The sequence below is a fragment of the Camelus bactrianus genome, chromosome 19 (genome assembly GCF_048773025.1).
Source record: "Camelus bactrianus isolate YW-2024 breed Bactrian camel chromosome 19, ASM4877302v1, whole genome shotgun sequence".
Classification (NCBI taxonomy): domain Eukaryota; kingdom Metazoa; phylum Chordata; class Mammalia; order Artiodactyla; family Camelidae; genus Camelus; species Camelus bactrianus.
The window spans coordinates 14,217,442-14,243,096 of NC_133557.1; the positions used below are offsets into that span (position 1 = coordinate 14,217,442).

Genomic DNA, 25,655 nt, shown 5'->3' on the forward strand with positions numbered 1-25,655 from the left:
CCCTCATTACTTGCCCCACCCATACTCAGTCAGGAGCTCTTACTGTCATCCAAACATTTATCACATACGATAATATGTTCAGACTGTAAGCCCCATGAGTACAGAGACTGCATCTGTCTGGTTCAGCAACCAGCATAAGGCATAGAGTAGGTACTCGGTGAAAGTTTTCAACGAATTCTGATAATTTTCTTCCGTCTGAATTACAACACTGCTTGTTTGTCTCCTCGCTGCATTATAGGCTCCTAGATCAGGGCCTGATATAGAATTAAGGCTTCTATAAACGTATATAAACGTTTGCTGAAATGGGCTGTGATAAAGGGGATTGGAGAATCCAGGAGGTCTGGATCTTGCTTCTGCCGGCCTCTCCCTCCTGCTCAAACCCACAGAATAGGGACAAAAGTCTGACAAAGCCAAGTGGCCAAGATCCACAAACCCTAGCAACGCGGGGCGGGCGGAGCTGAGCCCGCCGGTTACTAAGGAACGTCACTTCCGGGATCCAGGGTCGCGGGGAACCACTTCCGGGGGCGCGGCGCGGCGAAGCGGGAGGTGAGTGCGGTGCTGCCTGCTGCCGGGTCGGGTTTTCGGGGCGGGGCGGAGTCGCAGAGGCTGCGGGAACCGAAAAGGGGTTGCGCTTAGGCGCCGCGGCCCGGCTGTGACGGCGGCGCTGCTCTGCCCGCTCGGGTGGCGCTCGGCGAGCGGCTCAAATAACTTCCTGGGGCGCTCGTTCGGAAGTTAACTGCTGAGGGGAGTTTGAGTCTGAGGGAGGCGGAAGGCTTCTGTTGCTGCCGCCCAGAGCTTTAGTTCGCAGCCGGGGCCAGAACCCGGTGCTCCTCACAGCTGTGACCTGGCTTTTCTTCCCGCGGGCGGAGCATTAGGAGGAGCCAGAGCTCCTGAGTCAGTCTCGCTGGGGTTCGACCCCCGAGTGTGCCTGTATTGCTGTGTAACCGTGGGCGATCTCTGGTTGCCTCTTTGGTTCTGTTTCCTCCTCTGTAAAATGGGCCCATAGGCTTGTTCTAAGAATTAAATGAGATGGTGAATGCAAAGCGCTTAGTGAATGCACAGAGAGTGTTTGCTGAATTAGTTTCTTTTAAGACAAGTGGGAAATGAGTATGTGAAACGCCACACCTTTTAAGTGGTGGCAACAAACTCGAATTTAGTAATTATATTTTGCAGGACATCTGCCCACCAGTTTCAGCCCACTGGCTGCCGGTTCTGACTGCTCTGGGAGATGGCTTACTTTTCCATAGGACAAAATTCTAACCCAGTTTTGAGCAGTTCTTGGGAATTTGTTGTAATGGGATGGGTCTGGGTATGCAGTCCATGGCTGTAAGACAGTAATTCCTGACACTGGTTTTCTATTTCGCAGTGTGTTTCAGTGGAATTCTCAGAACAGAATTTTAAAACTACTTCATTAGAAGCCACGAATCCCCTACCAACATACTTAAAATCTGGGTTTTTCAGTCTTAGAGAATTTTAGTTTCTATTTGCTAGGTCTGGACAGCTATACATGTCTCAGGGCTTATTTATTTATTTTGAAGTGTTGGGGGTTTTTTTCCCAGTAAATTTTTTACTTTAGAACAATTTTAGATTTACAAAATTATTGTGAAGATACTGCAGTTCCCACATGCACCCCTCCAATTTCCCCTACTATTAACATCTTACATTAGTATAGTACTTTTGTCACAATTAGTGAACCAACATTGGTAAGTTATGATTAACTAAACCCCATGCTTTATTCAGATTTGCTGAGTTTTCTCCTAGTGTTCTTTTTCTGTTCCAGGATCCCACATTACATTTAGTTAGTTGTGTCTCTTTAGGCTCCTAGGACTGTGATGATTTCTCAGACTTCCCTCGTTTTAGGGAAACTTGACAGTTTTTGAGTACCAGTCAGTTGTCTTGTAAAATGACCCTCAGTTGGGATTTGTCTGGTGTTTTCCTTATGACGAGATTGGAGTTATAGGTTTGGGGGAGGAAAACCCTAGAGGTAAAGTGCCATTCTCATCACATCACATCAGGAATATGTATTATCAGTGTAAGTTATCATAGTTGTTGTTAACCCAGATAACTAGCTTGGGGTAGTCAAGCTTTTCCACTGTACAGTTACTCTCCTTCCCTCGCTTTTCCATATTGCGCTTGGAAGAAAGTCCTTATGCACAGCCCACGCTTAAGGAGTGTGGAATTATACTTCACGCTTAAAGGCAGATTATGTACATAAATAATTTGTAATTCTTCTCCGTGGGAAATTTGTCCACTTATTAAATCATTTATATCAGTGCCTTGGATATTTATTTTCATACCTTGAATTATAATCCACTACTATATTTTGTTGTGCAAATTGTTCTGACTTTGGGAGTTGGGCGCTCTTTGAAGTGGCTCCTGTATCCCTTTGATATTCCCCAATCAATGTGGTTTTTTTTTTTTTTTTAACACTTTCTTACTTTCTATTTCAGGCTCATCTTATATATTTCCTGCTTGGGACGTAGAATTAACCATTTTTCCAAGGAGCCGTGGTTCCTTTTATTGGAGAATGATATTAGACACCAAGATCTGGGTGCTAGATGTGCTCATTGCCACTGATATGCCCCCCCATTTCTAGGCCCTCTCAGCACACATCAAGAGATACGTGTGTACATCCTAACCTACTTATATGCTCACATATCTATAAATATTTAGGTAGCCATTTGTATCTATATTGAGCTAAATATGAGTTCATATTTATGTCTGCAACTCATCCATTCCAAGTGGATCATTCCAGCCTCCTCTGGCTTATCTGTAACCTCCTACTCCAATTGTGACAAACCTTGCTCCCACCAAATACCATCCATTTACTTAATTGTTCAGTTCTGGTGTACATGTATAGTTTCGGAATTGTTAACCTATATCCCATGTGGGAAAAACTTTATTAATTAGAGTAGACTGCATACGTACAGTTCCTTTTGCCATTAGTCTTACAGACTCCACTCATTTCCAGAGTTACGGAGGTCAGCACCTGATTTCCCCTACCCTTTCAGTGAAATTGTTTAATCCATTTGTAATACATTTAGATTCAGAATATCACATTCTGCATTCCATCCTGGATATCTAAATGATTTTTTAAAAAACATTTGCATACATTAAAGTTTACTCTTTGTGCTGTAAAGTTCTATGGATTTTGACAAATGCTTAATGTCTTATATTTACCATTACAGTATCGTACAGAAGAGTTTCACCTTCAGGTATTATTTTTAACTTCTTTCTTTCAGATTTCACCTCAGCAATCCTGTTGGCCCTCCAAAATATATCTATAACCTGAGAATTCACCACCTCCCCTGCTTCCTGCTGCAAGTGTGTCTTTTTGACTATTATAGTGGCCTCCTAACTGGTCTCCCTGCTTCCACTCTTGTCTGCAGTCTCTTCTCAACACAGCAGCTAGAGTGACCATTTACAAATGAGTCAGACCACGGCACTTCTTTGCTGAGAACCTTCCAGTGGCTCCCCTTTCACTCAGAGGAAAAGCCAAAGCCCTACTGGCTTTACAAGCTTGCTCACTCTACTCTTCTCCTTGATCCTAAAGTTCATTCCTGCCTCAGGAGCTTATCCCTGGCTGTTTCTCCCTCCTGGGTTACCTATCTGATATTGAAATGACTTGTTCTTTTACTTTCTTCTTGCCTCTGCTGAAGTGTCAACTTCTCAGAGCGGCCTTTCCCTGACCACCTGATATAAAATAGCACCTTTTATCTCTCTCATTAGATTTTCTCATAGTATTCACACTTGACGTGACATTATATCTATATGTGTGTGTTTGCCTCCAATTGGATGAAAACTCCATGGCAGGAACTAGAGTGGTGCTCAGTAAGTGTGTCCAGTGAATGAGTATCTCAGACCACTGGTATAATACCTGCTGGAGTGGTTGTGAATTGCATGAGATGCTGACTGTAAAGTGCGGTGCACATCTGGCAAGTGATTCACTCACCCTTACTGCAACTGCTCTGACAGTGGCGGGACGGTGGGCAGAACCTGTCACGGAGTCAGGGTTAAGTGCCTCCTAGCTGAGAACTGGAAGGATGAGTAGGATTCTTGTGACTTCTATAATCAGGAAAGGAAAGCCCAGAAATCCCAGCAGACAGGCTGGGAAGTAAAGCACAGGGTGCAGAGAAAATTAAATGGGAGTTGTAGAGCAGACGCAAGATGTGTAGAGCGTTTTATGTTTTCCAGAACTTTATTACAACCACCCTCTGGTTATACCTGTTGTTCAATATGAGTATTTATAAATTAATTAAAGTTAAGTAAAATTGAAGTGAAAAATTCAGTTCCTTAGTAGCCTCACTTAAGTGCTCAATAGCCACATGTGGCTGGTGGCCACCATATTGTAGAGCAAATATAGAACATTTCCATCATTGCAGAAAGTTCTCTTGAGCAGCATTTCATTAGACTTTATAAAAGTCTTGTGAAGGGAGTAGATAGGGCATGGATTTTTCTTTTAAATTGTATTTCTTTTTTCAGTAATATTCCCCCCAAAATGAAAGCTTATGACCCCTTCACTTTAACAGTAACTATTTACATGTTCTTATGGCCTCTTGACCTTTAGCCAATGAAATCACTGTTTATACATGGTTATAGTTACAGTGTTTATGTAATTGCTTTCTTTCTGTTGGCCTGATACACATTTGTATTTGCCATTTTAGTGAAGGGGGCATATGCCATGCTATGTACCATAATGGCTTAACTGCTTTATTGTTGGACACTTCAGTTGCTTCCTGTTTTTCAGTATTATGAATAACATTGCCATGAGCTTTTTTGTACCCGAAGCCTTTTTCTTCTTTTAAATTGTTTCCTTACTGTAAATTCTAGGAAGTGAGTTCTTCAGTCAAAGGATATAATCACTTTTATGACTCTTGTTATATATTGCCTAATTGCCATTAATGAAAAGAAAGCTTAAATGCATTATAGCTTTGGGTAGATATTGTTGTTTGGGTCAGGAGAACATCAAGTGGTCAAGGAATTGGCCCAAAGTATAGCTCATGGCTGAGGGAGGCAGGATTTGTGCTCGCTTCCCCTCCCCTCACTCCCCATCCCTGACTCCTGGCCCCATGTTTTTATTGTACTACGAGTATTCTTAACAATGTTGCTGTTGTAACAGTAATAAATCTAAGTATTGGTAAGTCCAGGAGGCTTGTCACAGTCTTAAATATGAAGCTTAGGGCCAGGGGCATTTTTGAAAACATATATTAATGAGGTACAGCTGAAGAAATAAGAGAGCTTTTTCACACCTTGCTGTTCACTTGGCATAAGGATATAGTGCCCTTTCGGGGCTGTATGTTTCCTCCAGTGAAGCTGTCATTGCAGCCGCCTTGGAATTCACTTCAGGGCCAGTTTCTGAGCCTCCGTAAACCATCAGCCTGGGTTCTGAGCATCATACCTTGTATTTGACCAAAAATGGTCCTGCGCTTGAGGCCCCACCTGATTCACCACACTTGGATCCAGATCGTGTTGGGTTTTTTCCAGAAGTCAAATCCTTCCTGGGAGGATGAAGATCTGCCAGCTCTGAGGAGTTTAGAGGGGAAAAAAAAAGGGCCCCAGGCTTTGAAGGCCTTTCCCAGAGAAGACAGAAGTGGTGTGAAACAATGGCCATTGGGAAGGCACACACCTTCCTAAGTGACCAGGTAGAAAGGGAGACAGTGCACATTTGCATAAACCCCAGTTTGTTCACTTAGAAGGTCATCTTTGTTATCCTTTAGTCACTCCTCCATGTGGGAAAAATGTTGCAAATCAGTGAAGCCACGGAGCCAAGGTGGAGGAAGGTTTTAGGACAGTCTCTTTAGTCCAGAGCCATCCATAATGTAATGCAGGCCACGTGTGTCATTTAAAAATTTCTAGTAGCCACGTTTAAAAGGTAAAAAGAAACATATAATTAGTTTTTTTTTGATAAAATATTCATAACAAAATTTACCATTTTAACCATTTTTAAGTGTACAATTCAGTGGTTCATGATGTGTATAACTATCACCACTGTATCCAGAACTTTTTCATCATGCCAGACTGAAACTCTGTACCCATTAATCAGTAACTCCCCATTTCCCCTCCTCCAGCCCCTGGTAACCTCTATTCTAGTTTCTAGCTCTCTGAATTTGCCTGTTCTAGGTACTTCATATAAGTGGAATCATACAATATTTGTTCTTTCCTGTCTGTCTTACTTCACGTAGCATAATGTTTTTAAGGTTTATCTATGTAGTAGCACGTATCAGAATTTCATTCATTTTAATAGCTGAATAAATTTCCTTTGTATGTCTGTACCACTTGTTTATCCATTCATCTGTTGATAGGTTCTTGATTGTTTCCATCTTCTGGCTATTGTGACTAGTGTGGCTGTAATCCAATACATCATTTCAATATGCAATCAAATAAAACATTGTTAATGAGTTATTTTAAATTCTTACGTTCATACTATTTTCTAAATTGAGTGTTGTACCTATCTTAACAGTGATCTTAATTTGGACTAGCTGTGTTTCAACTCTCAATAGCCACATGTGGCTCATGGCCACCATATTGGACAGCTCAGATTTAGCAGCAAATTGTCTTGTCACAGAGATCCCTGAAAACACAAAGGGCTTTGGAGTCAGATGGGCTTGGTTCCAAAGTAAGTTTTCCCCTTTCTCATTGGGGTAGGCAGAAGGAAGCCACCCGTGGGTGCTCTGGAGAGCAGATCAGTCACACCAGGGTGGGAGGAGGGCAGTAAGAAAGGCATGCTGGGGAGGAGACACGAGCTTGGCCTTGAAGGTAGAGTGGGGGCTTTGCCAAGCAGTCAAAGTGGGAAAGGGCATTCTTGGCAGAGTGTGCAGCTTGGGTGGAGGCCCAGGATTGTGAAAGAGCCCCATGCTCTTGGAGAGCCACAGGCAGTTCTTTCAGCATGGCCGGGGGTTAGGAGAGGGGGTCCCTGGTGAAAGGAGAGGCTACAGGGTGGGCTGAGGCCAGACCTGCCACCTCTGGCCACCACTGCCGCTGTCGCCCCTGTCCCCAGCATCTCTTATTTGGGTTACTGGTAGGAGCTCCTCACTGGTCTGCCTTTGTCCACTCTGCACCCTCTCGGCGCCCCCCGCCCCATTTAAAATGTAAATCAGATCATGTCACTTTTCTACTCAAAAATCCTTCTGTGGCTTTACATTTTACTCCATCAAATTGGAAGTGTCAGGGTCCTACAAGTTCAGCTCCCATTCCCCTCTGACCTTGCCTCCTTCCACTCTCCCTCCTGCACTCTTCTCTGGCCATTTTGGACTCACATCCCTGCCCTGGGGCCTCTATACTTGCTTTTCTGTCTGCCTGGAATATACTTCCCTGAGATGTTCCACCGGCTCACTCTCACACTTCGTCTCTCTGCCACTTTATTCCTGTCTCTTCTTCAGAGAGGCCCTTCTTGTCACCCTTCGTAAAATAAGATGATGCCCTTCTGAAGTTTTTTTCAAAACAGTTATTACTGTCTGGCATATCACATCTGGGTGCGCTATTTGTCTGCATCTGTCCTGAGATGTAGGCCCCAAGAAAGCAGGTATTTATCTATTTTGCTCAGTCTTCAGTGCTTAGTGTTCAGTAAGTATTTGTTGAATGAATGGATAATGAACGAATAAACAAAACCTGTAACAGAGCAGGCCTTCAATAAATACATTCTTCCTGTTCTATGTCATCAACAGGCACATGTTGATTTGCGATTTTTGTTGAAGTGTTTGCATTTATTTATTTTTCGTAAGTTTATATTTATATTTGAAAAAATTTCAAATGTACAAAAAAGTTGAAAAAATTGTCCAATTTGACCTCCGTGTATCCTCCACTTAGAATTGTTAACGTTTCACTACAGTTGCTTTATATATTCTTGCACGTAGGTGAGTGTATTTGTGTAAGTGGAACCATGTAAATAAACGTCAGATGTAGAAACATGACATTAACTCTTTGTTTAGAAATTGGCTCTGGAGAGTGGTGAGTCGGAGGAGACCTCAGGCAGCAGGCAGCTGGGGCCATGGCCTCCGACCTGGACTTCTCTCCTCCCGAGGTGCCGGAGCCCACGTTCCTGGAGAACCTGCTACGGTATGGACTCTTCCTGGGGGCCATCTTCCAGCTCATCTGTGTGCTGGCCATCATCATCCCTGTTCCCAAGTCCCACGAGGCGGTGAGTCCTTCCCTGTGAGCCTCAGCTCCTCAGGCGGGGTTCTAGGTACTAAAAATAGATGTCACAGCAGTGAAGACCAGCAGGGACTATGCTGGGCTTTACTGATTGAATGCATCCCCAGATTTCCACCTGGGGCATTGACCCACATGGTTAGTACCTTCTTTGTTCACATATGCGTTAAGCAGATTTTTATTTAGTGCCTACATTGTTTACTAATGTCAGACTGCTGAAAGATGTGGTGTCTGCCGTCAAGGAGCTTCTAGTCTTTCGGGGAAGGGCAGATATGAAACAAATACTGACACATGTTTCCGTGAGGAGGCAGGGTACTGTGAGGGTATAAAACAAGGAGGAGGACCTGATCTTATACTGAAACGGGCTGTGCTCTTCTCCCTCCCCGGGAACCCGAGGAATGAAGGAACGGGCTAGGAACTGAATGCAGGTGACTGTGGCCAGGGCACAGAGGGGACCTGAGAGGTGCAGCCAGAGGAGTGGGTGGGGCCCAAAGGGTTTTAAGGAAGAGGGTGACATGATCATATTGGCTTTCTTGTTTTGACTCTTGTTCTATACGTCTTTTTATTCTATAGCTATGCACCCTCATTCCACCACCCCATCTCCCCTTATCTCATGACATTTATTTGTTTAAGAAAGCAGGTCATTACCATCTATAGTATCCACATCCAGGATTTGGCTGATTGCTTCTCTGTGGTGTCATCTGACATGTTCCCTTGTTCCCCGTATTTCTTATTGATAGGAAATTTGATCTAGAGGCTTGATTCAGTGCAGATCAGGTTATTTGGTGAGAACCCCTGTGTATTTCCTATTCTGTGTCATCAACAGGCACGTGGTGTCTGGTTGTCACACAGAGATTCTAATATATTAGTTGGTAATGGTTTCTCCCTCTGTTATAAAATCTCCATCAGTCTTTGATCTGAATGGTCTTAGCATTCATTGATCATTGCTAGATCCATTATTTCCTTCTGCATTTATGAGCTGGAATTCTTCAGTGAAGGAGACCTTTTTCCTCATCGCCTATATGGTTACTCTCAAATGCTATTCATAGTAAAAGGCAGGTAAGTGCTTGATGCTTTTCCTTTATTAGTTTTCAGAGTAGTGAGTTTGGGCTCTAGCAACCTCCAATCTTGACCAATAAAGCTTTGATTTTCATATCATTTTAAAAATAAATTTTTTTTATATTTGATGTTTTAATTTAATTTTTTTAATGCTCACATGGTCTCTAGTGGGAGCCACATCAAGTCGTGTGAACTATTGTCTACCAGGGAAACCATTAGAGACTCATTGCCTAGGGTTTTTATTGCGGAGAGGCCACATAAGCACCCTCTGCCTAGTATGGACCAAAATTCCAGACTTCCAGAAAGAAAGCAGGTATTCAGATTAAACCATATTGTTTGCACAGACAGGTTAGGCACAGTGAGCTGTTCTTATCAGTTCTGGGAATTATGGGAACCACCCAAATCCAGTTTCCCAGATGCCAGCCAAGGGCCAGCCTTGCAAGCTGGCTTTTCTAAGGATAACAGTTGTTTTTAATGTTAACTCTATTTTGCACACTGCCAATATACTTATTATAGTTTTCAAATAACTATATTGTTTTTCTCTACTAACAATAAGACTCAGAATGAAATTTAAGATTTCTTTGTGGTTCTTTTGGGACCCCAAAATAGGTCCCAGTTGGGAATGTATAGTCAGAGTACTGTGTTTAGTAAGCCTTTTCTTCATGTAGGTATACTCCCACCATGACATATATTAATTTGCTTCAATTTGTTTGTAATTTTAGATATTTTTTCTTTTGATTTAATTTAAAAATTATATAAAACTTTTATAGATACATTTCCCAAAGTCAAAACTGTATAACAACGGGGGGGAGGGTGTAGCTCAAGTGGTAGAGCGCTTGCTTAGCATGCATGAGGTCCTGGGTTCAATCCCCAGTACCTCCTCTAAAAATAAATAAACCTAGTTACCTCCCCCCCTTGTTATACCAAAATTAAAAAAAAATTAAATAATAAATAAAAAAAAATAAAAACTATAAAAAAAAACTATAACAAGATAGTCACAGAAGTTTCCTTTAATCTATCTTCCACCCTTTCCCCTTCTTCCCTCCATATGCAACCATTTTTATTTTCATTTATCCCTCCTTTGTTTCTTTTTGAAAATATGCTCAAATGGATATGTGTGTGATATTTATTTATTCATTTATATTCTCCCTTTGATACATAAAAGATAGTATCCTAGTAAACACAGTTTCACCTTTTTTTCCCACTTAACAATATACAGTATATTCTGGAGATACGTATCTTGGAGATGATTGTGTCCCAGAGATCCTGCTGGTGTAACTGGGAAGAACCCTGGCAAAAGGGCAAGCTTGGGTTGGGGACAGGGAAGGAGCATCCTGGGTTCAGTTTTAAACAGGTGTCTGTAAGATGTCCAGGTGGTTCTGTCTGTTATGTAAGCAGTTGGATCTATAGGTCTGTATCAGGAGGAGTTGATCAACATTTGAGAGTCAATGAGATATAATTGGAGCCACGAGAGGGGATGTGGTCTCTTAAGGATGGAAGATGGAGTGAGATGAGGAGTAGGCCTTGGGGGGAGCCTTGAGGAGCTCTAGCATGCAGGGAACTGGCGGGTTGGAGCAGCCAGCGAAGGTGGGGAAAACCTTGGTGAATGTGGACAGGCATGTGGCCTCTGGATTGTTTTGTCCATCTCTGTTTCTTGTTCTGGTATTTTCAGAAGGAGGTCATAATTGGAATTTTTCTGCCCACAGTTGTATCATACTCTAAAAAGATAATCCCTGTGCTCTGTGGCTCTGTCCTTACAGACACGACACAGTATTGGGTATTAAAAATAACAAACATTTTTATTGTCGTTGGCCACTGATGAAGCCTGCTAAGAGTCCTTAGGGAGGGAGGTGATGAATGTTCTTGTTTTACAGACAGAGATGTAGAGTCAGAGTTGTGTGGCCTTTTGGAGAGCTGTCGCTCAGCTCCTGTTGTGTTCTTAATCCTTCGAGACTAGCTGTAGAGGGCCAGATCCATTTAGGGAACTTTCAGAAAAAGGGGTGTCCTTTATTGAGCTCAGGTTTTTAGTGGCACCTTGGGTTGAGGTCTTTTGAGGCAGGGAACTGACAAAGGGCTCATCAGTATGCCTCCCCACCACCCCTCAACTCACCCTGCATTTAGACATTTAGAGGTTAATTTGAGATAACAACTTCATGTTTATTTTTTGTTATTTTATTATTTTTTTGAAGTATAGTTGATGTACAATATTATATGTTATAGGGGTACAACATAGTGACTCACAGTTTTTAAAGGTTATACTCCATTTATAGTTATTATAAAATATTGGCTATAGTCTCTGTGTTGTACAATATATCCTTGTAGCTTTTTTTATTTTACACGTAATAGTTTGTACCTCTTAATCCCCTACCCCTATCTTGCCCTTGCCTGCTTCCCTCTCCCCACTGGTAACCACTAGTTTGTCCTCTATATCTGTGAGTATTTTTCTTTCTGGTTATTTTCACTAGTTTGTTTTACTTTTTAGATTCCACAAATAAGTGATATCATATAATATTTGTCTTTCTGTCTGACTTATTTCACTTAGCATAATATCCTCCAAGTCCACCCATGTTGTTGCAAATGGCAACATTTCATTCTTTTTTATGGCTGAGTAATATTCTATTGTATGCGTATATACCACATCTTTATCCATTCATCTATTGATGGACACTGAGGTTGCTTCCATATCTTGGCAATTGTAAATAATGCTGCTATGAACATTGGGGTTCATGTATCTTTTCAAATTAGTGTTTTTGGTTTTTTTGGATATACAGCCAGGAGTGGAATTGCTGGGTCATATCCTAGTTCTGTTTTTAGTGTTTTGAGAGACCTCCATACTGTTTTCCACAGTGGCTGCACCAGTTTACATTCCCACCAACAGTATACGAGGGTTTTCTTTTCTCCACATCCTTGCCAGCATTTGTTATTTGTGTTCTTTTGATGATAGCCATTCTGACAGATATGAAGTGATAGCTCCTGGTTTTTATTTGCATTTCTCTGATAATTAGCAGTGTTGAGCATATTTTCATGTGCCTATTGGCCATCTGCAAGTCCTCTTTGGAAAAATGTGTATTCAGGTCTTCTGCCCATTTTTAAATCGAGTTATTTGTTTTTTTGATGTTGAGTTGAATGAGCTGCTTATGTATGTTGGATACTAATCCCTTATCAGGCATATCATTTGCAAATATTTCTCCCATCCAGTAGGTTGTCTTTTCATTTTGATGGTTTCCTTTACTATGCAAAAGCTTTTAAGTTTAATTAGATCCTGTTTGTTCATTTTTGCTTTTATTTCCTTTGCTTTAGGAGATATCCAAAAAAATATTGCTACAATTTATGTCAAAGAGTGTTCTGCCTATGTTTTCCTCTAGGAGTTTTATGATTTCCGGTGTTGCATGTAGGCCTTTAATTCATTTTGAGTTAATTTTTGTATATGGGGTTAGAGAATGTTCTAGTTTCATTCTTTTACATGTAGCTATCCAGTTTCCCCTGCACCACTTATTGAAAAGATTGTCTTTCCTCCATTATATATCCTTGCCTCTTTTGTTGTAAATTAATTGACCATAAGAGTATGGGTTTATATCTGGGTTCTATTCTGTTCCATTGATCTATACGTCTGTTTTGTGCCATTACCATATTGTTTTGATTCCTGTATCTTTGTAGTATAGTCAGAAGCCAGGGAGTGTGATTCCTCCAGCTCTGTTCTTTTTGCTCAAGATTGCTTTGGCTATTTGGGCCATTTATATTTCCATACACATTTTAAAATTATTTATTCTAGTTCTGTGAAAATTGCCCTTGGTAAGGGGGAGGGTATAGCTCAAGTGGTAGAGCACATGCCTAGCATGCCTGAGATCCTGGATTCAATCCCCAGTGCCTCCGCTGAAAAATCAAATAAATAAATAAACAAGCCTAATTACCTACCCCCTGTAAAAAAAAGAAAGAAAGAAAGAAAGAAAGAGAGAGAATTGCCTTTGGTATTTTGATAGGGCTTTTATTGAATCTATAGATTGTCTTGGGTAGCATGATCATTTTAACAACATTAATGCTTCTAATCTAAGAGCATGGGCTATCTTTCCATCTGTTTGTGTTGTTTTCAGTGTCTTTTATCAGTGTCTTACAGTTTTGAGTACAGATCTTTTACCTCCTTAGGTAGGTTTATTCCTAGGTACTTTACTCTTTTTGATGTGATGGTATATGGAGTTATTTTCTTAATTTCTCTTTCTGATAATGCGTTGTTAGTGTATAAAAATACAATAGATTTCTGTATATTAATTTTGTATCCTGCAGCTTTACCAAACTCATTGATGAGCTTTAGCAGTTTTCTGGTGGCATCTTTAGGATTTTCTATGTATAGTATCATGTCATCTGCAAACAGTGACAGTTTTACTTCTTCCTTTCCAATTTGGAATTCTTTTTTTTCCCCCTTGTCTGATTGCTGTGACTAGGACTTCAAATATATGTCAAATAAAAGTGGCTAGAGTGAGCATCTGAGCATCTTTGTCTTCTTCCTGATCTTAGAGGAAATGCTTTCAGCTTTTCACTGTTGAGTATGATCTTAGCTGTGGGTTTGTCATATATGGCTTTTATTATATTCAGATATGTTCCCTCTGTGCCCACTTTCTGGAGAGTTTTTATCAAAAATTGTTGTTGAATTTTGTCAAAAGCTTTCTCTGCATCTATGGAGATGATCGTATGGTTTTTATTCTTTAGTTTGCTAATGTGGTGTATCACATTGATTGATTTGCAGATACTGAAAAATCCTTGCATTCCTGGGATAATTCCCACTTGATCATGGTGTTCAATCCTTTTAATGTATTGTTGGGTTTGGTTTGCTAATATTTTGAGGATTTAAATCAGTGATACTGCCCTTTAATTTTTTTTGTGTGTGTGATATCTTTGGTTTTGGTATCAATAGTCTCATCTTTTAAAATGTAAATATAGTACAGAACATCTCATTTTCATTTATCTTGACGTTTAGGGAAATAAGGCTCATGCAAGTGAATGTCTTCATAACTGAAGGTTACTCTGTTAGCTTTTTTTGTTTATTTGTTTTTAGTTTCTCAATGGATCAGTGGCAAAAAATACAGCACCATTAATTTCACTTTTTATTGATGCATCACACCAGTAAGTGGTCCTCAGTTGTGCAAGGGTTCTTGTGTGCCTCCACAGGGCAGCCTTCTCTCACTCCCCAAACTCCTAAATAAATGGAAAGGAGACACAATATTCTGTATGTATAAACAGCCTTACAAAGAGGGTGAGTACTGAGGCCGTGCTTAGGGGTTGTGCTTAGCAGCTAGCTGGGATTTGGAATTTGGATGGGGAGGGGGTAAGAAGGGGCTTTTAACTTGGGGCTAGGGAGCTTGTAGGGAGGAAGGGAGCCTGTGGGAATGGGGACAGCTATGGGGACTCTAGGCAGCTCAAGGGCAGGAGGGAGGTAGCTGGAAGTGGAAGGTGGCAAGGAGGTGGGAGAGGGTGGAAGTGGGGATGGGAGGACCCAGAGAATAATCTTGTTCTCTCTGCTGCTTTCCTTAGGGCAAAATCGTCCCTCTTGCTTGGCCTATAGAAGCAAGGTTTATTAGTGGCTTTTTGGGTCAGAAGATAATATTTTTGGCTCCAGATGATGGGAAAGGCTTTGAAAAGCTAAAGAATGTCTTTCCTGTTGTTCCAGTAAGCCGATTTTTTTGCAACTAGTTTATGACTTCAGCACTTCAATACATACCAGATTATTTGAAAGCTCTTTTGGGGGTAATCAGGGAAGAAAAAAGGAACATATAGAAATGCTTCCCACCCCACCCCCTTTCTTTTCATAGTAGGAGGAAGAACTAGTTCGTAAAATCAAAACCGAAGTCCCTAGAATCCTAAGCCAAATGAGAACATTTGTTCATTGACACCTCATTAAACTAAGACCCGAAAAAAACAAACATTTGTTTGAGCCTGATTGAGGCTTGGTCCACACTTAATCCAAGCATTTTCTTGCAGGCTGGATTCTAAAATATAAGAAGGTAAATCCTTATACCGTTTCTGTCTATTCCAGGGTGCAGCCGTGTTTCATGTCTCATGCCAGTCAGATTGACTGTATGGTGGCTGTGGTGGAAAGGATTCTGGGGCTGCTTCTAGGCTCCAGAGGAAAGAAATTATTCATTCATGTCTGCCACGAGCAAGGGACTGGGGAGTGGTAGCACGAATTGCCTGTCCTTTGGCTGGAATCCATGATTCTCCATCTGCCTGCACCCACCTGGGGGATTTTCAAAGCCCTGGGCTGTACCCATAGAGATTCAGATTCAGTTGTTCTTTGAAGCCTTGGATCAGTATTTTCTTAAAGTGCCCAGGTGATTTTGTTATGTAGCCACTGGTCTAGTCCTTAGACCATTTCCCTGAAGCACAAACCGATTTAGGCAGGACAGGAGGTGTTCAGTTCTGTATATGTTACGTTTGAAATAGTAGCACCGCATCCAAGTGGGAAAGGGAGAGCCAGCAAGAAGTTTGGGATAGAGACCTGGGAATTATTTTAACCAACATAGCATGATTTCTTGAAACTTTCAATGAGTTGCTAAGCTTTTCAAGGAAAAGGAGGATCCAGGGAAGGCCTGAACTTCGGCCACTCCCAACCTGCCTGAGGTAGTTTCTGTGCAGTGTAGAGATACTGAAAAGATGTGGCTGCTGCCCCAGAGCAGGGATGCAGCTGGGCCTCTGGAAGTGGGGGGTTCACTGGGGACCCCCTCACTCACCATCTGCATCTCTCCGCCTCCCCTCCTGTCCATCTTCTGTCTTTCACTCCTCTTCCCAGGGCCCTGGTTCCTCTGCTTGCTGTCCCTGTGATGAGATGAAACGTGGCCACTAACAGCTCCCAAAGTTTACCGTCTTTGAGCTGCAGCGTTTGGAGTCTGCCTTCCTGCTTGGTCCCAGTTCCAAATTCCCTAGAGAAGGAACTGTAGCTGACCCAGCTTGGGGGAGGGGAGCATCCTGTGAAGTGACCTCATAGGGTGGAGGGGAAGGTCTGTTCCCAAAGGAGCAGGAGTGCTGTGCAGATGAAGCTGGAGGCTCCATTCCTTTTGCTCTCTTGGAGATGGGCAGAGCAGCGGGCAGAGGACTAGGAGACTGTGGTCTCCCCAAACAACCACAAGTGGCTCAAGGAGGGCACATGCGAAACCCAGTCTCCCATGTAAAACGAGACCGACTGAGTGATGGAGGAAAGGCTGCTTAGTTTGATGATGATGCCTTGTTCGGCTGCCCTGCTTCAGAACTTGGTTTCAGTAGAGCTAAGTTCCTGGATCCCTAGGGCATCCCTAGATAAAGGCTTCAGACGTCTGTGAGCTCCCTGCAGTTGTGTGCAAACGTGATGTTTTTATGCTTAGGCACATCTTCTGGGAAGTTAGTCTAGAGCTTTTCTCAGAGTGGAGAGCAGTAGTTTTAATGAGGTGGGAGCCAAATTCCAGGAGTGAAAGAGTAGGTAATGAGGAAGTGAAGGTCGGGAGATCCTCTCCTCCTTCCCAAAAGCCTGCCTGAGCGGACTCCCGAGGTTCCTCTGGATCTGTTTTCATCTGGAATTTGATCCCACCAACCCTCAGCAAGCGGGTGTTGACTTTTAGTTCAGTGACTCATGGAGCAGGTGGTAGTAGCTCACTGGGTAGTTAGTCTCCAACTCTCCTAGTAGTTTACGTGCTGACTATTCGCATCTTTTCATATTTTATGTCACATCTGCTCAGCCAGCTGCCAGCCCCTAGGCAGGTGCCTTCACTCCCACCCTGCCATCTTTGTGTGATTGCTGTAGTCTTTTCTTGCATTAATGGGGGCCCTCTCTTTGAAAGCCCAGATACTCAGCTCTGGCGGTTTCCCTAGAAAGACTGTATTGGCTCTTAAAATGGAATTTCAAGGCACAGCTGGGTTCAGAGGCTCAAAAGGTCTTCAGGGCTCTGTCTGTCTCTCCATTTCCTGGCTTTCCTGCAAGTGCTGGCTTCATTCTTAGGCCCTTGCCACCTGTCTCGAGGATGGCTGCAGCAGCCCCGGTCTACATCCTTATTGCTCATGATGTACAAGTAAGAGAAGCCATTTCCCTGCCTATGCTCACTTTCCAAATCTCACGGAAGGCCTCTGCTTCGCTCTGTCCTGGCCACGTGTCTGTATCCTGCCTCATTGGTGGGAAGGGGTTTGGGTACCATTTCTGGCCAGGCCATGTTTAACTGGCCACTCGTGTGGCCACAGTGACTGAGAGCACCCCCCCCCCCCCGCCAAACCACATGGGACAGGGAAAGGGCAGGGCCCTGACAGAGAGGGGGTGCTGGGCAGACAGAGACAACTGATGCCCAGCACTGTGATCTGGCGGAGGAGAGCCCCTCAGAATTGATGGCAAGGGTGGTAGCTTTCCATGTGATACCCATGGAACCTTCACTGTCAACCAGAAAGCCCTGCAGTGTTTGGAGCCCTGAAAGGGTTGGAGCCTTCCCAGGGGCAGCAGGGCAGTGGCCTTAGGAGTTCAGGACCCTGTTGGAAAATTCTCCTTGGGGATCTTGATTTTAGACTAGGCCCCTGACTGCCAGTGACGGCTGCCGTGGTAAATAATTCACCCAGGCAAGCGCACACCTGTTCCCAGCACCTCAGGGGACAGTCTCGCAGAACCAACTTTGCGTGTCTGCCCTGTACTTTTTTAAGCTTGGAAGGAGCTCTCAGTTGAACTGGGCGGGAGGGTGGTTTTTACTTTATGAGCCGTTCTTGTGAGAGGGCTGTGCGGTGGGCAGGGCGAAGGTTTAAACACGGTCTCGAGATGTGTACTGGCTTGTGGGAGAGACGTCTGGACACACAAGGAGCCACAGACCAGCCTGTGGGCAGGGCCTGCAGCCATGCTGAGTCGTGTCTGGAGTGAGCTCCCAGGCTGTGCTCTCTAATCACGGTTCTCCTCGCCTGCCAAGTGCGTCCCGGACGCTGTGTCTCCTTTCGCCTTGTGGAGCCCACATGGATTGCCTTCCCCGTTCTGTTTCAGCTAGTCCTATCCTCCCCTCAAGGTCAGTGCTAGTTCCGGCCCTGCAAGGTCTTCTCCGCCCCCATCTGCCTGAGGCCTCTGGCCAGAGCACACAGCAGGACAGACTTCAGCACTGGGCCGTGGGCTGAGTGCAGGCCAGCCTCCACCTCCCTGAGCCCACGTCCCCAGCTGTAAAAAGGGCATTCACGCCCGACCCACACTGTTCTTGAGGATGGAGTGAGAAGAGGTGTGTGGGCCTACCTGAGCATGAGGCTATGGTGGTTTTCTTTCCCTGGACCGTTTTAGAGGAGAGAATAGTTTCAGTCTGTGTAAAATGACATTTTGTCCTGATTTATTGGACTAAATCCACACTGAACTGTAGAGTGGAAATCATAAAATGCCATGTGCCTTCCCTGATGGAAGGGATTTGATGTACTGTGGCACAGATTCGATTATTTGAATCTGATGAATAGCAGCAATTTTCTGGCCTTGTAAGTGGCTCAGAGCTTCTTTATTGTTGATGAGGCCTGTGTCCACAGAGGACGCCTCTGCAGACCCAGGAACCACCTGCGGTGGAGGGAGGTTTTCTTTTACTCTCCAAAGTGGAATCGCTGGGGAAACAGCAAACTGGCTTCAGAGAAGGCAAGGTGTTCCCAGATTTAAGGGTAGGGCTGCAGCGTTTGGTGTCCGCCATCTACCTGGCTTGTACCAGCAATGTGCATTTGAAGAGAAGCTAAGAGTCAGCCATTTATTCAGTCATTCTTGCCAGCTAAGAACTCGGAGCTACAGCTCTGTGTGGCTAGGACCCCAGCATCTGAATCATGTGTGTAACAGCTTCCCTGCAGCTTGTGTGGAAGGAAGCCGTGCTCTCTTGGGCCAGTCGCTAAGTCTCGGTGCACCTCAGTTTCCTTGCCTGCAAAATGGAGCTCAGAGTGACAGGCTCATGTGGGTGATGGGAGGCTTAGTGAGCTGATGTTGTCAAGTACCCACGTGGTGCACATCACTAAGTGTGCACCTCTTCTTCATTATCCTGTGCTGCCCAGCACAGAACCTGCATCCACTGGGCGCAGACAGATAGTTGATGGTTGCGGAGCACATGTGCAAAGCATGAAAGAGAACAGAGCTTCTAGGGGATACTGGCTGGCCAGTAGCCCAGAAGTGACAGAGTGGGCTGCACAAGGGGGTGTGCCTGGAGACAGGGCCAGGGCTGCAGTGCAGTGGCTCTGGAGGCCTCTCGGGGGTTCTTGGAATGTGTCTTATACATGTTTAAAGCAGAAGACACGTGGTCAGGACAGTTTTAGGAGAATAGACTCCGAAAGCAGTGTGGCAGACGGTGAGGAAAACCTGTGGGAGGGGCAGGCAGGAGACGTGTGGTCTGAACTGTCTCGGTCGTGTGGGACCAGAGGGGACCAGGCAGAGTTGAGAGCCCCGTGGAAGGCAGAATGGACAGGCCATGGGGACAGATTGGATGTGGGGGCACGAGGACTCATAAATGACTTGGAGGTTTCTAGCTTGGGTACCTGTGTGGCTGATAATGCCAGAAACTGCACTGGGGAAGAGAGGAGGAGGTCTGGAGTGAGGAGGAGACAGAAAATGCCTTCAGATGACTCGATGACTATACACTGTCCACACTCCCACAGAGAGCTGCTCTCAACTGTAGAAAACAAAGCCTGACTCGAGGAGCGCTAACCCACTTCCCTGACTCCTGTAGGGACTGCAGTCACAAGCAAGGGCTTCCTGAATGACCCAGCGGCAGGAATTAGAACAAGCCGTTCTTGTCATCCCACAGTCACCTGTGCTTCCAGGCGCTGCTCAATGGAGAGAAAGTAGATTTCACAGTTGACTCAGGTTCTTGGTTGCCATCAGCCCTGAGGTCCCTAGGAAATCCGGGGGGGCTGTACCACACGGCAGTTAAGAGCTTAGGTTCATCCTGTCTCTGTTGCTCACCAGCTGAGACCTTAGCCGGGTCACATAACCTCTTTGAGTGTCTCTTTCATCTATAAAATGGGGCTGATTATGGCACTTTTTGAGGCAAAAGTAAGATATGTACAGACCACGGACCTGGGGCCTGGCATATTGTAAATAGTATTAGCAGATGTTGTGGCTGTTATTATTACTATTGTTATTGGTGGCCGTGTCCAGCCATGCTTTAGGGTATCTGTGTCCTCTGTGCCCATGGAAAAAGCGAGGCCTAGACTTAAGTGCATTTTCATGATAATAAGCAAGAGCAAAGTTCCCATGGTTAGGGGAGATCTTGTGTGTTCTTTCATTTCATTTCATTCACTCATTCATTCATTCATTCAGGAACAATTGAAGCTGTCTGGAGGAGCTCACAGGCCAGTAGGGGAGACCAATACGAGAACATGTGACTTTGGTAAAATAAAAGTGGCATCGTAAGGTTCCTGGGTACCTGGGGCGTAGGGGTGGGAGGAGGGCATGCACCCTGCCGGAGGTAGAGGGGCAGAGGAGGAAGGCTAGACAGTGAGTAGCAGTGTGTTCTTGGGCTGGGCCAAACCATGGGAGGGCTTTGCTGGGTGGCCAAGGAGAGAAGGATGCTCCTCTTGTTTAGGGGTGAGCAGAGAAAGCCCTGGGGCCTGACCCAGTGTGGGGCTGGAGGAGAGGCTAGGGCAGGCTGGAGAAGTGGCCTCCTTAGGTGCCGTCCCAGGTGTGGGACACGAGACTGTGGGTGATGGAAACCACTGGAAGGTTGAAGGCGGGGTATCTGCATTTGAGAAAAATTCTTTTGGCAGGTGCATGAGGAATGGCTTGGAGAGGACAGGGAGGCCAGTTGGCAGTGGGGGAACTTCAGTGGGGACTTGGATGCTAGAGAGAGTGGCCATGTCAAGAGGTGGAGGAGGTCGAATCAGCGGGACTTGATGTCTGACTGAACAGAGGGGAGGAGGGAGAAGGTAGGGTCATTGGGACTCTGGTTGCTCTGCCCACCAGCAGGGAGGATGCCAGGCCAGCTGGAGAAGGGGCCACGCTCTGTCTAGGACACTTGAATTGGAGGTGCCGGGGAGGTGCCAGTTCCTGTCATCTGACAGACAGCTGGGTCAGGAGAGAGGTCTGGGAGGTGACAGAAAGGATGAAGTGCCCGAGAGAAGGTCTATGGAGTAAGGAATGTGCTGGGGACAACTGGGTGTCCTTATCTCTGAATTCTGAACCAGGCCCAAGTGAAACCAGAGGAGGCACTCAGCTTTGGGCTCCATCCCTGGAGATCCTGGCAGACCTCGGCAAGTTCCCTGTGCATAGACCATGCATCTCATAAGGCCCTGTTTGCCCAGGGCACGCAGGCAGGGACTGACCACTTTCCACTGGCCTCATAGGTGCTGGGCTGGGGATGGTTTCCAGCCCTGAAAGTCTCCAGAGGCGTTGTGTCGTGTGAAGTTTGCCTTAAACAGTAGCCCTTCCTGCCGGGCTCTGCGGCCATCAGTCAGCCTGTGCACTTGGCACACTGGCTCCTCTGAGGTTTGGTTTTGTTTGTTTTTCTAACAGGCTAGATTTTTTCTTTTCTTTCTTTCTTTCTTGCTTGCTTTTTTCTTTTTTTTTTTTTTTTTTTGCCAGGTTACATAAATAGTGTCAGCACCAGAGGCCAGGCTGGCGGAGTCCAGGGCGCAAGCAGAGACCTGGCTGAGGAGGGGCCAGCCCCCTCGTTATCTTGGGAGGATCCCCCAGGGCTGCCTGGGACAGGGTTGGCAGGCTCGCAGGGTGGAGAGCAGACAATGATGGCCAATAAGAGAGAGCCGACAGACCTTTGGACTGGGCCTTAGGTGGGGACTGCCCTCCACAGCCGTAGTCCTGCCTCTTCTGTCTGATGGTGGCCTAGGCTGGGAGCCGACAGTGAGGAGGGAAGGACAGAGAGTAAAGCAAGCTGGGAGCTGGCCAACTAAACCCGAAGAAATACTGTTCTCTTCTAGAAACAGTGTGGTCCCTCCTAGTATTCTTAGTTTTTTTGTTTTCCCATTTTTAATAAAAGATCACAGGTACTGAGAAATATTTCCTTCCTATAGTGCTGGGGGCAGTGGGGCCATGGAGGGGTGGGCACCTGAAGAAAGATGCAGCCACCGCTCAGTCATTTCTTCCATGAAGGGACTCAGGGCCAGTGTCACAGGATGTTTTAAGGTTTTCAAGAAAAGCAAGGAATCCAGATTGAATGGGAAATCTCCCATTTGGCTCAAATTCTTAAAAATAAATGCTGCAGGCCAAGTGAAGTCTGCCTGTGGGCCGGACAAGGCCTGTGGACTATAGTTCATGTTCTCTGGGCTGGATGGGCCTCGCTCACATCCTGCCTGACTGTGGCTCAGTGTGACTTATCACCCAGGGAGGAGGGGACACTCAACAGGACTGAGGCCACTCCGGTTTCTTCTCTGATGTGAGCCTGTGGGGCTGGGACAGGCCAAGTCCCTTCCCTAGAGTCTACTTTGTTTATCAGCACAGCAAAGGCTGAGCTAGATCTGTGGTTTTGAATCTTTTTTCAGCAGTAAAACCTTTGTTTAAACCAAATCTTACAGGGAACAAATCACAGTGTACATGACAGATAAAAACCAGAGCTGCCGCAGATGTAGGGAGAGTCTGCAGTTCTGCCCCGAGGCTGCCCTCTGCCCTTTCCCGCGGGGCACCTCTGCCAGGCGCCACAGAACACAGTGTCGGGGCTGCCCGTCTGCCGACTGGCGCTCTCCACCCTCCCCGGCCCTGGCAGTCTGTGGCTTGAAAGGGAGGAGGAGACGAGCAGGGCCAGAAGAGCAAGCCACAGTAGGTCTGCCCACAGCCGGCTCCTTGCTCACATTCTGCCCAGTCCCTGCATAGGGTGACCAGCCAGCCACCGGCTGCATTTGCATTTTACTGAGCTCTTCTCATGCACTTTTGCCTCCTCACATCAGTGCTCTGAGGTGTGCATCACTGTTTCCATTTCACAGGTGAGTAAGCCAAGACACAGAAAGGGGAAGCGAGTTGCCTACAAGGTCTCTTAGCTGGAACGTGGAGGAGCCTGGATTCCACACAGGCCTGTGAGACTCCAGAGGCGGCCCCCTCCCCTTGGGCCTCCTCTCTTATCCTACACGGAGAATCACCCTGTTCCCCGGGGCAGTCCCGCATACTGTGGACCCTGGGTCCCAGCAATGACAGTTTCCATCCCTTGTATTTCTGTGGCATGTTTCCGTTTGCAAAGTCCCTTCCATCGTGATCTCATTTTGCTGGTGTCAGGCTTGATTTGTCTCAGGAGGACTCTCCTTTCTCTCGTCACATAGGAGGCAGAACCATCTGAGCCCCGAAGTGCAGAGGTGACGAGGAAGCCCAAGACTGCTGCTCCTTCTGTGAACAAGAGGCCCAAGAAGGAGGCCAAGAAGAAGCGGTAGAAGAGGCGGCCTGCGGAGCCTAGCGGGCGGGGTGAGGGCCTTGGGGGCAGCCCTGCCAGGCTCCACACCCTCGCTTCACTCCGGGCTCAGGGTCTGAGGTGGGCCCTCTGACCGCAGAGACCTGGACAGTCATGAGAGCCTCCAGGCCCCAGCTAGGCAGACCACCACTTCCCTTCCCTTCTGCTTCTGTGATGGTTTAGAGCCAAGGGGACTGAAACCCCTGTGTGCACAGACTGTCTTGGAAGTCTGTTTGGACGTTGGGTCAGCTCAGCAAGTTACATTTTCTTACTTAATCCTTGTGTCCTGCCTTTAGTCAACACCTTGTAGATGTACACTACATTTTAGAGTCATTATCTAATGATGACAGGCACTGCCCTCTCCCATTACCTGTGCCACGCAGATCAGATCTCCTGCTAATCAGGCACCCTTGTCTCTGCTTGTGTAGATGGAGCCAGGCCAGGCCTCCCCTGTTTGTTTAGGTCAAGACCCCAAGGTCACTGCGATGTTCGCAGTCCCCGGTCCCACTAGTACAACAGGCAGGCCTGAAAGATGCCTGGCGTGAGAGCGAGCGGAAGACGCGGCCAGGGTGATGCCTGGTTCTCCTGGGTCACATGGAAGGGATTTGGCTGAATGAGTGTGTATTTGTGGGCCCAAACTTCCTCAGCCTCTGAAAGGGGACGCTTGTCAATCTTAGACCAACCTCTTTTCAACCCATCACAGCACATTCAAGGTATACCATTTGGCTTCCATCTGTATCCCCTCCAAACCCCCCAATTCTTTTCAACCCCCACCAGTGAGGAAAAGTCATTTGGGGAAGAAAACATCAATAAACTACCCCACACGCTGAACCTCTTGTGTGTTGCCTGCTGCCGAGGGAGAGGGGGAGCGTGGTCCCTGCCCTGGGGGGTGAGGGAAGGTGCCCCCCATAGAAGTGGGACAGGATGGCCAGAGTGGGGGCAGCTCTGGGACTAGTTTCAGGAAGGGCCCAGCCAACTGCTTTGTGTGGCCTTAGTCACTGGAAACATTGTGAACAAACGTCCATGCGTGTGTTAGAGTTTCCACTGGGGCCAGGCCCCACTGGTTCCCTGGCTCCTGCCGCCCAGGGAAGATGCTGCTTGTCCTTAAAGTGGCTTGAGGAAAACCAGGTCGAAGGCCTCACGTGGCATGGGGCGGGTCACACAGGTCCAGTCACCTGCCCTGAATCAGCCTCCAAGGAAGCACCTCAACCTACGCTACCTCCAAACACCCGGCTGGTGTGCAGTTTGCCGAACACTTTCCCAAATGTCACACCGATGAGGAGGAACTTAAGGGGTGAGCGTGTGTCTCCTCCCTTTTAGAGACGGGAGACTGAAGGCCTGATGACTTGGGAGTGCAGAACTCAGATTGGAACCCAGTCCTTGGCCCTTTTTTCAGTATTTAACAAGTATTTAGTCAGTGCCAGCAGACGGGTGGTGTGAAGGCCCTGCCCTGCTGCTTAGGGCCGGCGCAATTCCAGCACCTTAGGTTTCTGGAGGAGTCTGGGGACTGGAGCGACTGCATAACAAAGGGCCGGGCACCGATCCTAGCAGGAGGGCCTTCTGTGGAGTATTTCTGTTCACAGACATTTACTGAGAGTCTCTTAGATGCCTCATGCCACACTAGGATAGGGGATGCAGAAATAAAGGCGGCTTCCAGAAGCCCAAAGTATGCCTGGCCCGCGGGAGAATGAGATGTGTAAGCAGGCCTGATGTGGAGACCTGTCCAGCGGGGGAGCATTGGGGCCCCCAGCTCAGTCTTGCACAGCCACCCACCAGAGGGAAGGGAACTTAGCTGAGTTTTAGAGGCCCAGCTGGAGGTGAGACCAGAGGGAAATTGTGCTGGGAGAGTAGGAGCCAGACCTGTACAGCAGACCCGTCCAGCTTCTTGGAGGGGAGGTGGCTCTGGCTCACAGGAGCAGGGCCACCTCGGTGCGTCCAGCTCCCTTAAATTCTCTCCCGTTAAGGCTGTTTGCCAGAGAACAGCCCCAGGAAAGCAAGCGTGGGCATCCTCTGCTCCACCAGCCCCTGACTCCACGTGGATAGTTTGTAGCACTTGGTGCTCTTGGCTTCCAGGACCCCTCTTGGAAGACTTTCCTCTTACGTCACTAGCTCCTCCTCATCAAAGGG

The 25,655-nt window shown here is 46.2% G+C and overlaps 1 protein-coding gene across 3 annotated transcripts; it reads left to right on the plus strand.

Moving 5' to 3' along the window:
* Positions 1-460: 460 nt before the first annotated feature.
* On the plus strand, positions 461-24,359 carry MANBAL (mannosidase beta like). 3 transcript variants are annotated; one of them, XM_010960755.3, is made up of 5 exons: positions 524-546; positions 2,451-2,623; positions 3,189-3,215; positions 7,929-8,137; positions 23,404-24,359. In XM_010960755.3, the coding sequence occupies exons 4-5, from the start codon at positions 7,988-7,990 to the stop codon at positions 23,509-23,511; spliced, it is 258 nt and encodes an 85-aa protein (XP_010959057.1). In that variant the 5' UTR covers positions 524-546; positions 2,451-2,623; positions 3,189-3,215; positions 7,929-7,987; the 3' UTR covers positions 23,512-24,359. The 3 variants fall into 3 exon arrangements, with proteins under 3 accessions (XP_010959056.1, XP_010959057.1, XP_045376916.1); XM_010960754.3 differs by lacking the exons at positions 2,451-2,623; positions 3,189-3,215 and having other exon boundaries at positions 461-546; XM_045520960.2 differs by lacking the exons at positions 524-546; positions 2,451-2,623; positions 3,189-3,215 and adding an exon at positions 3,261-3,324.
* Positions 24,360-25,655: the final 1,296 nt, after the last annotated feature.